This window comes from Balaenoptera musculus, chromosome 15, assembly GCF_009873245.2.
Source record: "Balaenoptera musculus isolate JJ_BM4_2016_0621 chromosome 15, mBalMus1.pri.v3, whole genome shotgun sequence".
Classification (NCBI taxonomy): Eukaryota; Metazoa; Chordata; class Mammalia; order Artiodactyla; family Balaenopteridae; genus Balaenoptera; species Balaenoptera musculus.
In genome coordinates, this window is record NC_045799.1 from 56,831,775 (window position 1) to 56,845,145 (window position 13,371).

A 13,371-nucleotide genomic window follows, 5' to 3' on the forward strand; every position below is an offset into this window, starting at 1 on the left:
AGCATGTGCTCAGGAGGCAGCCATAATTAAGTTCCATCCTTGACTCTGATGCTTCTTTGCTGGGTGACCTCAGGCAAGTTACTTAACCTCTCTGAGCCTAGCCTCCACATCAGCAAAATTGGAATAACATCACATAGCTACCTCATTGGTGTTTTTTTGTTTGTTTGTTTAAAATATTTATTTGTTTATTTGGTTGTGCCGGGTCTTAATTGCGGCATGCATGTGGGATCTAGTTCCCTGACCAGGGATCAAACCCAGGCCCCCTGCACTGGGAGCGCAGAGTCTTATCCACTGCGCCATCAGGGAAGTCCCATTGTTGGTGTTTTGACAAGAGTAAATGGAGTGAGGCATGTCAAGTGTTTGGCACTGAGTTTGGCGCATAATAAAGGCTTGATATTAAAAAAAGGAAAAAGAAAAGACAGAGAGAGACTATGGGGTCCCATTCTATTTCTGCACCCTCAAGCCTCCAGCAAGAGCTTACAGCCCAGCACAACGAGGGCAACATGGAGTCAGAAATGGCTGGGTTCAGATCTGAGCTCCTCCATCTACTAGGTAAACTACCACTGGCAACTCGATGCATCCCTCCAGGCCTCAGCTTTCTCTTCTGTAAAATGGGTGCCCCCCTCACACTGGCCAGGTTTTCAGCTGAGCGCCTGGCACATAGTCAGTCTTCAGATCTGAGGGTGTTTTTCCTTACACCCAAAAGGGAACATATGGGTGGGAGATCCCGGGGAACTCAAAGAGCTGAAGGGGCCCGGTTCAAACCCGGAGACGCCCCCAAATTCCCTAGTGCTTGAGGGTGGGAGGGCTGGAGGTCTCGACTGAGGGAGGCCCCGGAGCCCTGGAGGCTGGTGGGTAGGGGCTGGTGCAAGGGGAAATTGGACCCATCTGGGGTGCTCAGGGGAGCACGGAGAAAATGCAGGTAGTGGCAGGCCCCCAGTGGTGGACAGGAGATGGGGAGGACGGGGGGCGTGGGGTCTGGCCTGCCCCCTCCCTTGTCCTCTGAGAACCGTTCACCAGCATGCCTAGGCTGCTGTCTCCAGTTTCCATACAGGCTGTGTGTCCACGCTGCGGGAACCACGCCATCACGGTGACCACCCTGGTCCCGGGCATCCTCACCTGGCTTCCGTGCACGGGCATCTTCATGGCCGGGTGAGTGGCTGCCCCTTGCCTCTGCAGGGGCCCTGAGCATCCTTGTGGGAGGGCTGCAGGGTTTGGGGGGGTTGGCACAGGGCACGGAGGGAGGGGTGGTTTCCTAGCCCACTGTGGGTGGCTGGGCAGCACCAAGGATGGGGTGGGGGCTCGGCTTGGCCCCAGGTGAGTCCCAGGCCCCGCTGCTCCCGAGGCTGCAGGTGTTTCATGGGCTTCTGCTTCATCCCCTTCTGCGTGGACAGCTTGATGGACGTGAGGCACATGTGCCCCGTGTGCCAGCAAGAGCTCTTCTGCTACAAACGCCTGTGAACTAAATGCTGTTAAGTGACCACTGCCTGCCTGCATCTGTCTGCTGGGATTCCCCAGCCCGGTCCAGCAGGAAGATGAAGGGACTGAGGTGGTGCCCGCCCGCCCTTCCCTCTGCCCTCCTGCTGCAATGGAGGGCCAGGTGAGCACTGGCACATAGTAGGTGCTCAGTTAGTACCGGATGACTGAACGATGACGTGTGACGTGGCCCTCCCTTCTCAGGCTCCATTCTCTTCTGAGCCCTCAGAAACCACAGTCCACGCATCAGCTCTCATCTTTCTTTCCCGGCTCCTTCCCATCAGCTCAAACTTCTGCGTCTTCGTGAAAGTATCTCTGCAATTCCAGCTGGGGAACCCGCACAGCCCCATCTGCCACTCACTCCTCGCACAGAGCCTGTGACGTCCCGCTGCTGAAGCCCACATCCACCAGGCACTTTGTCCTCCTTCCTACCTGCCTGGACTCTGCAGCCCCTGACCCTCTCTGTCCTCTCCCTTGTCCTGCAGTGATGCTCTGGCCACGTCCTGTGCACCCCCTCAGCATACCCTGTCAGGCTGGTGCCCCCCCAGCGTCCTGTCTTGGGCCCCTTCCCTACTCATGCCGCTCCTGAGATTTCTGGCCTCACCTCCTGCATCACACAGCCCTCCCCTTGGGTCCTGTCCTTTCTGCACTACAATGATTTCTACCCCCCGCCACCCCGTTATCCCACCCCGCTCTTTCTTGAAGGAGGCAACCGCCCCCAATGGGTCTCCCAGCCCCAGGTCTTGACCGTTCCTTCTGGTCCTCACCTGTGTCCAGTGGCTGTCACAGGGTAAGCTCAAGGATCACGGGGAGGAATCAGTACCTTCAGCTGTGACACCTGCCTCGTACTCATCATCCTCGGGACCAGACTTTCAACATGGGGTCCCTCTGAGGCCACCTGTGGCTCCTGTTTCCCTCCCCTGTTCTGCGCTCCAGCCGCCCACAACCAAGAGGGGCCCGTTCACCCGTTCACCCATGTGTCCAGACTCTTCCGCTGGCCCCTTCTGGAAGGCCCTGCCTGCCCCCTTCTCTCTCTGCCTATTCCTTCCAGCCCCATCGCTCACTCCTGGGTCTCTGTCACTCTCCCCAGGCCCTGGTGCCCCCAGGGCCTGGCGGGGACAGGTGAGTTTATGGGAGCTGGGATGGGGGAGCAAATCTTCTCAAATCTCTGTGCCCAATTCCCAACAAGAGGTTTAATCCTTAAAATTCCTTCATGGCTACAGTGCAGTAGCTTTTCTGTACTGCAAAGGCCGCTATACAGGAATTTGGCAAATGCAGGAATTTTGGCACTAGCTGCAGGATGGGAAGCCTTGGTTTCCACATCCAAACAGGAACCCATCTTAACAAGATGTTTAGGACTTAAAAGGATTTTTAGGATTTAAAAGGCCCCAAGTTGCAGGACAGGAATAGTAAGACGCAGACGTAGAGAATGGACTTGAGGACACGGGGAGGGGGAAGGGTAAGCTGGGACGAAGTGAGAGAGTGGCACGGACATATATACACTACCAAATGTAAAATCGATAGCTAGTGGGAAGCAGCCGCATAGCACAGGGAGATCAGCTCGGTGCTTTGTGACCACCTAGAGGGATGGGATAGGGAGGGTGGGAGGGAGACGCAAGAAGGAGGAGATACGGGGATACATGAATATGTATAGCTGATTCACTTTGTTATAAAGCAGAAACTAACACACTATTGTAAAGCAATTACACGCCAATAAAGATGTTAAAAAAAAAAAAAAAAGGCCCCAAGTTGGCTTATGAGCAGGATCCCTCCTGGGTACCATGTGGTCTGCCTGGGGGTGAGGTTGGGCACAGGACAGGCTAAAGGGCACACGAAGGGATTTTTTTTTTTAATAATTTTTATCATGGGGCATTTCCCCCTGCTGTCTTTATCTTTAAAAAAATTTTTTTTTCCTTTGGCCGTGCCGCAGCTTATGGGATTCTCCTTCCCCGACCAGGGATCGAACCTGGGCCCTCAGCAGTCAGAGCCTGGAGTCCTAACCACTGGACCGCCAAGGAATTCCCCGAAGGAATTTTTTTTTACTTTGCAAAATATAACAAATATTATTCACTCATCCTTTCAATGAAAAGGAATTTCCTAGAGAAGGGGCAGAGAAGTGGGAGAATTAAGAGGCAGAGGAGGAAGAGTATGGCACTGACCTACATTTTATTCACTAAAACGTGGCAGCTGCTTCTCTGTTTTGCTTAGCACCACCCGGGAGGGCAGTGCGGAAGCCGAGACCTGAGAGATGGCTGGTCTGCGTCCAGTAACTGGATGGGCAGCCGGAAACTAGGGTCGGCCTGCCCGGTGGCCTTCAGGTGGTCAGACCTGCTGCTGCGACGGCGCTGGCAGGGCGTGTCCCACCAGCCGGGGGAAAGGACCAGTCCGGGGACAGATTTCTCTGGATCTGAATGTCAGCCCCCAGCAGATGCCAGCAGCTGCCCCTCCGCCCCGCCCCCGTCCCCCGCGATGCCCCAGAGAACCGAGGGGAGCACTGACTCCCGAGGGGTGGCACTAGCTGCAGTACGGGAAGCCTTGGTTTCCACATCCAAACAGGGACCTACCTTAAGATTTTTAGGGTTAGAAGATGAAGCGTCTGACATAAACTAGGCATCCTGGGAACCAACTTCTCATTGGTAATAAATCAGAATGGGGCGCCAAGTGGACCCGTGTCGACAAGGCAGGTGGCCACCCATCTAGGTCCCATGTGTACTGATGGAAAGGGAGGCCAGGCGGGCCCACTGGCCACCACTCCCCAGAGGACGAGGTCTTGACCTGGGACTTGGCCAGTCTGCGGCTTGGAGGACCACAGTCCTGCAGAGGCACCCAGGCCAGGCGGGCGACGGTCATGGGGCCTGGTTGGCTCTGCCAGAACCGGAACAGGACCCGGACACGCCTGCAGAGCTCCAGCCCGGAGTCTGATTCTGCGCCTGCCAGGCTACTTGCCGGGTTTGACCCGGATTCCCAGAGAGGTCTACAGGCAGGAACATCCAGTGCTGTGGCAAACGCAGTGCTGGCTGTGCGGGTGGTGTCCTGGGCCCTCCTCTACAGGCCTGCTTCGGTCACCGTGGTCCATGCGCCGCCCACAAGGTCCGGCCCAGCTCCCCAGCAGCCCTCCGCGAGCCCACAAAGCCACCCCAGGCCACTCTGACTTAGACTGCCCAGTGTCAGGAGAGACACTTGCCAATGTTTAAAAAAAATCCCGATTTTTGGCTTCTCTTGACAACTGCGACAGTCCAGCTGCACAGGTCCCTGGTTCAGCAGATGTCGGGCTGTCCCCTTGGCCCGGCCCGGCCAGTTCCCATCATCCCAGGGCCTCCTCCTTCACTGCCTTGTACAACTTGACCTAAACCACCGTTCCCATTTCTTAGCCTTGACATCTGAGGCCTTGGTTCTGGGTCCCGAGACCTCACTGTAGGCTCAGGCTGGGGCGCGTGGGGTCGCAGCCCCATTCTCTCCCTGAGGCTTCCCCACGCTCCTGCTTTGTCTGCACCAACCTCTGGGGCTGGCCAGGAGGGCCCAGGGCTCAGGGGGAGGCGGCCACTCTGTCCCCCTCTCCCGCGGCTCTCATCTCAAAGTGGGGGGCCCCTCCTTCCAGCAGGGAGGCCGGCTCGGATACCTGGAAAGAGGGGGCAGTGAATGCGGGTCTCAAAGCCAGCTCTGCACTCAGCAGAGGCCCCGAGAGCCCAGCCTGACGGATTAACTCAGAATCCCCGTCGTGGTCACTCGGGTGGCCCAGACACCTCGCTGCCGGCCGCGTGTGGTGTGCTCATCGGCGACGACGGCCGTTACAGGACCACTGCCCCCCAGAGCGGAGACATGGAACCGCTCCGCCGCCCCCCTCCCAGCACAGGAGTGGGCTGGGGGGCGTGGCATGGCTGCAGGCAGGGCGCTGGGGACACCTCCCGCTGTTTCCAGCCTGGAGCAAGGCTGGGCAGGGCGGCCAGAGGCGAGGAGGCGGCCTTGGTCACAAGGCCGGGAGGGCACACAGGGGCCTGGCCGGACGGTCACCTTCTACCACCTGCCTGCCCATGACGGGGTGAAACGAACCAGCCCCCCAGCAGCAGCCCTGACCCTCTGCGGCACTGGGTCTGAACGGACGAGGGCACCTCCTCCGTACCGGTGGGAAGCGGGCAGGATTAGGCTTCAGGGGGGCTGAGTGTGGGTTCTCTCTCCCAATGTCTTAGGACGAACTCAGAACATCCATCATACTGGGCAGGATCGTGCTGTGAACGCCCATCCCTGGATCTATCCATCAACAACGGTGCCTGCCCCTCAGGTGGGTCAGTGGCCCCTTGAAGCTGCGATGAGCTGGGACCCTGCATCTGAACTTGCAGACGCCACCCTGCTCAGCCTGCCCCCTCCAGGGCCGCCGGAGGCCAGGTTCCAGGCCTCCACAGAGTGAGCGTTTTATATATCATACATTAACTCGACAACTCGAGGGAGCTAATCACTGTAAAGACACACAAAGCGAGGAAAATGTGGTTGGAACGCCTGAGCCACGTGTGGCAATTTAAAATTCAATCAGTGAAGACTCACTCTCTGCTACTTCAGCCACGTTTCAGGTGCTCAGCGGACACCTGGGGCTCGTGGCTCCCCCGCTGGACAGGGCCGACAGAGCACCCGCCACCCAACGGCGGACATTCTATCGGGCAGTGAGCGGTCAGAACAAAAAGGCCGAGAGCGGCTAAGATGCCACAGCATCACCCACCCAAAACCGGGGGATCTACGGTTCCATCTTGACATCTGGAATGTATGTTTGCAAACGCAGTTTGCTCTTTTACTTTTTAAAATGAGACCCTTTCTCCCAGCTTGCTGCTTCTGGTACAGTCACGGCGAACCCAAGCCCCTCTTCAACGTTACCCTGTGGTTCTGGGGACCTGAGGGGAAGACGCAGCAGCCTCAGGGTCCAGAGCGAGCCGTGTGAAAGGCGGTCCTCTTCAGGTTCCACCCCTCCCACCACCCCCCCGTCAGTTTTATGAACTCGGACTCAAGGCCGTAACTGGGAGGGAATGGAAGAGTAAATCGCATGCGCTGCCTGCTGACCGTCCACATCATGACAGGCCTTTGGGGAAAGCCGTTTAATAACTCGACAATAAGTTTCCGTGACGTAAGACTATGATCAACCCTCAGCCAAAACCAAAACCTAAAAGAAATCAATACTTCAATGTTCAAAGTCGAGCACCCGGAGAATGACTTTCCGCAGGAGGGTGGGGCGGGTGGCGCTGTCTATGGTCACCGTGGGCACCTGGGCAGGAAGTGCCCCCCAGGTGGAGAGCAGCCCAGGGACACAGTGCGCCAGGCGCGGGATGCAAGGCCACCACCTCTGGGCCACGCCTTCCACCATTTCAGTATTTCCGGTCATCTTATTGTACTTGGTTCCTGCCCGGAAAAACTTTTTATTTCTTAAGCTTAAACGGGATGAATCAGAGGCAAAAACAAAAAACCCCCTGAAAACCTCGTTATAAAGGAAAAGTTTCCCCAGGCCTATTTGCAGGGAGAGGAGAAATCTCCCTCAACTTCCACGTCACTCAGTGAGTTATAATTTTTATAGAAAATTTTATTCAACATACAACGTTTTCCAGCAAAAAGGCAATATACAGGAAGAGTTGGTGTACACTGCTGCTACAGAAACAAACAAAAAATACTGGAAAAGGATGAAAAATAAGTGTGATCTGCTGATTCTATTTTACTGCACTCAAAACTAGACACGCAGCTGGCGTCAGCTCCAAAGGAAAAGGCCGGACTGAAAGAAAACTACACACAATGAATATCAACATCAGTGAAAGTCACTTAGATTCACCCGACAAAATGCCACCTCCTCCCAGTGGTAAATTGTACATGTTCATTCATTAAATATACAATTTCAATTTTCCTTTTTTTTTTCTCTTTTTTATTTAGCTTTTTTATACAAAGTCAACAACTTGCTAACACCAGTGGGCATGCCCTCTTTGCTAAAAGGCCCTCCTTTCTTGGTTCCGCCTGTTCCGTTTTAAGGAGACAAGTCTATTTATAATTTTTTCACCTGCTCGAATGAACTCTTGAGATCGTTAGGTTTGCCGAGAGGCAGCATAGTACACCTTAATTGTATTGAACAGCGTTTTCAATTTAATAAAAAGACCCCCAAAGTGTCTGTCAGGCCTGTATTCAGTGCATCCACTCTGCAAACGGGCTGCAGGACAGCGGTGGCTGACGGAAGGGAGACGAGTTTATTAAAAAGACCCAGGCAGCTGGGGAGACTGAGGAAGGGGCGACAATACACAAGTGAAGGAAAGAGCGCTATTTATTAGGTTGTGAGTTTCTCTGTTTCGCCTTTACAGATGCACAAAAGGTCATTGAAAGTATAATTGAGGGAAAGACGTCAGACGAGCCTAAACAGAAGACTTACTAGCTGTGGGGCTGGCGGCCGGGCCCCGGGGTGGGGGGACAGCCGAGCCTGTCCAGCGCCGCGCCCGCCGGCTGTTCCCCGACACGCTGACAGCGCCTTGCATCGTGGTTACCATAAAATAACTCTCATTGGCATCCAAGCTTTATAAAAACACCTTCATTTTGCTCAAAAAGGGCAATCAATAGATACAGAGAAGCCAAACTGAACAGCCTCAACAAAATAAAATTAACACCAGCAGCAAATCCTCTTGCTGAAGACTTGGGACAGTGCTCGCGCACCAGAGTTCTTGGCTGTTGTTAAAGGGCACACCCACCACGGTCCGCCTCGCCCGCCCGCCAGGGGAGGAAGTCAGTTATGGATTTTAATGGCCTTTTCCAGGTATGTGTAGCGACTCCTCTTTGGGGCTTTGTTGAAGTGGTCGAGCCCTAGCCAAGGCCGAGGGTGAGACATGTTACCTGGCGGGGAGAGAAAGCAACTGAGACCACAGAGCCCAGGCTTGGGCCCCCGGAGCGAGGGCACCTGCATCCCCAACCGAGGTCTCGGGGCTCCCAATGGCGGCACCGTCTCCCCTGGGACCTTAGTTTTTTGGGCCATTGTGTGATGCCTGCCAAGTTCATCGGTTACAGGCTGCCGTTCCTCCCTGTTCTACAGATGAGGAAAACAAGGCCGAATCTCCCAGCTGCAGAAATACAAGGCCGCCACTCGAACCCAGGGCTGCCGGCCTCCCGGCCACTTACTACCTGCTTCTTCACTGTGGGAGGGCTCTTACCAGGCTGAGGTTCAAAGTCTTTCAAGTTTACTTCATACTCATCTTCATTTATGTACTGGTGTCGGCCCATCATCACAATGGCAAATTTAAACTGAGAGACAAAAACCGAAAACGCCATTAATTCCAAACACTAGCAAAGCTCACACCTCTGGCAAAAAAAGTCAAGACTTTAGCATCCCGCCCGACAAACTACTCGCAAGTATCCAAGAAGCGCGTACCTTTTCAAACTCCTTTTCCTGGATGTCTAGCAGACTCTGAATCCGCTTCATCACTTCTCTGAAATGCTCGCCCTGCAAACGACAAAGGGCGCGTGTGCTCACACAGCTCATGCCCTCCTGTGCCGCCGCCCCGGGGAAGGAACCCCACTGGGCAACACTAACCCAGAGCGCGAGCGCCCAGGCCCCGACCCGAGACGCTCAGCCTCTTAGCAGAAGGATGCCTCACCTGGTGTATCCTCAGCAAGAACGGGATCCCGAACGTCCCAAACACCTCTTTGTGGAAATGCGCCACTGTGATCAGCATCTCATTTTCCTTATCTATGTCTACCTGGTCCAAAGGTATCTCCTGGGACACACATTTTTAACACAAGGGGTTGAGAAATTCAGTTAACGCAAACACAGCACCACATTTTAATTCTTAATTCTTACTCGCTCCTCCAACAAGGGAAGCTAGGTCAGATTTTTGCCAAAATGTCATGTTTGGGGCTTGTTAGAATAATTAAGAGTTTAGAGCCAGGAGAAATATCTAAGCTTATAAGAAAACTCTGGGGACTTCCCTGGTGGCACAGTGGTTAAGAATCCGCCTGCCAATGCAGGGGACACTGGTTCGAGCCCTGGTCCGGGAAGATCCCACATGCCGCGGAGCAACTAAGCCCGTGCGCCACAACTACTGAGCCTGCACTCTACAGCCCGCGAGCCACAACTACTGAGCCCGCATGCCACAACTACTGAAGCCTGCACGCCTAGAGCCCATGCTCTGCAACAAGAGAAGCCACTTCAATGAGAAGCCCGCGCACCGCAACGAAGAGAAGCCCCCGCTCACTGCAACCAGAGAACGCGCGCACACAGCAACAAAGACCCAACGCAGCCAAAAATAAAAATAAATAAATGTATATATTAAAAAAAAGAATCCGCCTGCCCATGCAAGGGACACGGGTTCGAGCCCTGGTCCAGGAAGATCCCACATGCTGTGGAGCAACTAAGCCCGTGCGCCACAACTACTGAGCCTGCGCTCTAGAGCGCATGAGCCACAACTACCGAAGCCTGCGCGCCTAGAGCCCGTGCTCCACAACAAGAGAAGCCACCGCAATGAGAAGCCCGCGCACCGCAACAAAGACCCAACGCGGCCAAAAATAAATAAATAAATTTAAAAGAAAGAAAACTTTTTAAAAAACAAAAACTTATTTATTTATTTGGCTACATTAGGTTTTCGTTGCGTCACGTGGGATCTAGTTTCCGGACCAGGGATTGAACCCGGGCCCCCTGCATTGGGAAGGCGGACCCTTAGCCACCGGACCACCAGGGGAGTCCCAAAACTCTGGGTTTTAAGAAACCAAATAATGAGTTGTTCCAGTTACTGTGGAAATCTCAGCAGTTTTGGGGCTTCCCTGGTGGCGCAGTGGTTGAGAATCTGCCTGCTAATGCAGGGGACACGGGTTCGAGCCCTGGTCTGGGAAGATCCCACATGCCGTGGAGAAACTAGGCCCGTGAGCCACAATTGCTGAGCCTGCGCGTCTGGAGCCTGTGCTCCGCAGCGGGAGAGGCCGCGATAATGAGAGGCCCGCTCACCGCGATGAAGAGTGGCCCCCACTTGCCGCAACTAGAGAGAAAGCCCTCGCACAGAAACGAAGACCCAACACAGCCATAAATAAATAAATTAATTTAATTAAATAAATATTTAAAAAAAAAAAAAAAAAAAATCTCAGCAGTTTTAAAATCAACAGGGACCCAGTCTCTGACTAGATGTGCTTGATGATCCATACTTAAAATTAATTTCTAAGGACAAATAAGTGAGGTATGTGGAGTAGTAGAGAGTAGAAGGGTGGCTGTCGGAAGCCGGGGTGAGAGGCTCAGTGAAGCAGATGGATGGCGGTGAGGATTGTCCGACAACATGAATGTGCTCACACTACTGAACAGTACATTTTAGGTTAGGTCTATTTTATCATAATAAAACATTCAATTTGTCAAAATCTGGCAGAATTAAACTAATCTCAGGGGTCACTTCATCTACCGGTACACAAACAAAACGACAGCCACTCCCAGGAGCTGCCGCACTGCCTGAATAAGCTGCGGGCGGCTGCCCCACCTGCCGGGGCTCAGGAACCCTCCTCCCTGGTGCAGCCAGAGGGACGCTTACCTCTATTCGAAACGTTCGACTTGTCGCAGGAGATAAACATTCTAGTAGTTCGTCTTCTTGATGCACACCAATAATTTTGTAGCTTACGATTTCTAGCAGCCTGTGCAGAACAAGGAAGAACGTGAACTATATACATTCATTCTAGAAAAAAAACTTTCTAGAGAACTATTCGTCAGTCATTTTATTACAAAGCTACGAAGACTCGCTTGTCTTCTTAGGAAGATTTGAAATGTCAAAAGCAGGTATCCTGGGCTTCCCTGGTGGCGCAGTGGTTGAGAATCTGCCTGCCAATGCAGGGGACGCGGGTTCGAGCCCTGCTCCCGGAAGATCCCACATGCCGCGGAGCAACTAGGCCCGTGAGCCACAATTACTGAGCCTGCGCGTCTGGAGCCTGTGCTCCGCAACAAGAGAGGCCGCGATAGTGAGAGGCCCGCGCACCGCGATGAAGAGTGGCCCCCGCTTGCCGCAACTAGAGAAAGCCCTCGCACAGAAACGAAGACCCAACACAGCCAAAAATAAATAAATAAATAAAAAAATTAAAAAAAAAAAAAAAAAAAAAAAGCAGGTATCCTTGGGGAGCAGACAGAACACTGGCCGGGGACCCCCTTGGAGCGTGTGTAAATCTTTCTTGCTATGGTTCCAAACTGGGCAGGGTTTGTGAAATGTTTCTCACCCTTTAGATAACAAAGGCCTCATTCTTTTATTAATTTTGTAAAGAAAACATTCTGGGAACCAAGTAGCCCCAAGGGCTGTTCCATCCTACGAGCTGAGCTGACCGTAAGACAAGGTGATAAGATTAGCACCCGACTCTCTGAAATAAAAACTGAACATCAAATCTGGGGCTTCTTTCTGTGGCCTGAACACTGGCGAAAACAGATGAGAAGTGACCAGCTTTCTCAGACACAATATCAAGGCCCACGTTTTCCAGCTTCAGCTCATCAGTCTGCTTGAATCACTCTTCCTCTGCTTGGCTTTTCTACCTGAATCTCCCTTTTGCACTACTGCTAATTAATATCCAGAGACACAGGGAGGGAAGACGGGCCAAAAAAAAAAGGTTAAATGTGAAGTATTTATAGAAAGTGTTGCAAAGTATGGGCTGAAAGATGAGCATGGCAACTACGGCGGGGGGTGCGGGGGGCACTGCGCAAGTCCAGGGCCGGGCCAGGGCTGCCCCCGCCTCTACCTACGGGGTTCGGGAAATACTCGCCTAAGTTTCCCTGATGCCTTCTCGCCGAGTTCCACAGCCTTTTTACATTCCTCTAACAGGTCCCGGACACACCCGTGCTTGTCTGGATATAGTGTTATTTCCTAAGAAACAACAAGATGAAGGCTATACAGAAAACAGGACACACGCAGGGCCTGCTTGGGCCCCTCCCCGCCGACCATCACTCAGACCACCTGCCCAAGCCTGGGAGCCGCCCCACACTGCGGGGAGTCTAAGAAATGCCATTTTGAGGCAAAAAGCTCGCCACTCACAGCACAGCTTCTCAGGAATTTCTCCCCCTGAAAGGTCACTAAGAGGCTGTCCAATTCTCAGCATGGTGAGACAGAGGACAAGGACCAGGGGGGACTGTGTCATTTCAGCCTGACAGCTGCACACAGGTGACAACATGGATGGCACATGTCCCAGATTTCCTCTCAATACCGGTAGAGCTATAAAGGTGAACGACTTGGGTGTCTGAGTAGGCACAGACTTTCCAGAAGAACCACTTAACGTGAGGCTGTGTCATCTGCAAAGGGCCCAGCGGAGTTGCCGCCGGCTCCAAGGCCAAGCAGCAAGGTCCCAATCAGTCGGAAAGGGTCTCCCTGACACTGTCATTCTGCCTGAAGCCTCAGAGGTGGCGGTGGGGGCTGGGTGGACAGAGCTCATCCCCCCACCGGGGTTCTCAAACTCTCGAGCCGAGCCGCTAACACACGCTATCGCTTAGGGAGCTTTCTTTGGTTGTTTTAGTTTTCAAGGTCTCGGGAGAGAGATACAATATACAAGATGCAATAGAAATAAACACTCATACCATGGAAAAAACTCACCTCTTCCCTAAATTGGCTGTTTAACCATATACACTTAAAACTTCGCCTGTTCTCAAAGTCTGTGATTTTCATCTTAAGCTATTAAGAAAAGAGAGACTCATTTTAGATATGCTTCCACAGAAACCCGAGCCTTCTCCTTATTACCCACGGTTACATTAATTTGGACTCATACCTGCTGATAGTAAAGTTTCTTAGGTTGTCTAGGCTTGAAGAACTGTAGAAGATCTCTTAAAGTACCTTCATAATTATGTCTAAGAGGATTACCTGGGCCATCCCTATAACTACACAAGAAAACAGCATATAAATAAAAGACTTGTTTATTTGCCTAAAACAAATATCCGTGAGTGAGCACAAA

General features: G+C 53.0%; 1 protein-coding gene across 1 annotated transcript in view; it reads right to left on the reverse strand.

The window, feature by feature from the left end:
- Window positions 1-7,324: 7,324 nt before the first annotated feature.
- The window catches only part of USP7 (ubiquitin specific peptidase 7), a 56,636-nt gene continuing 50,589 nt past the window's right edge, over window positions 7,325-13,371 (reverse strand). Inside the window, exons 24-31 of the mRNA XM_036825355.1 lie at window positions 13,189-13,297; window positions 13,017-13,094; window positions 12,196-12,296; window positions 10,989-11,088; window positions 9,078-9,197; window positions 8,852-8,923; window positions 8,634-8,724; window positions 7,325-8,319 (exon numbers count right to left, since the gene is read on the reverse strand). Of these exons, the coding sequence (XP_036681250.1) occupies window positions 8,213-8,319; window positions 8,634-8,724; window positions 8,852-8,923; window positions 9,078-9,197; window positions 10,989-11,088; window positions 12,196-12,296; window positions 13,017-13,094; window positions 13,189-13,297 (778 nt within the window). The 3' untranslated portion in view covers window positions 7,325-8,212. The remainder of the gene's footprint in view (window positions 8,320-8,633; window positions 8,725-8,851; window positions 8,924-9,077; window positions 9,198-10,988; window positions 11,089-12,195; window positions 12,297-13,016; window positions 13,095-13,188; window positions 13,298-13,371) is intronic.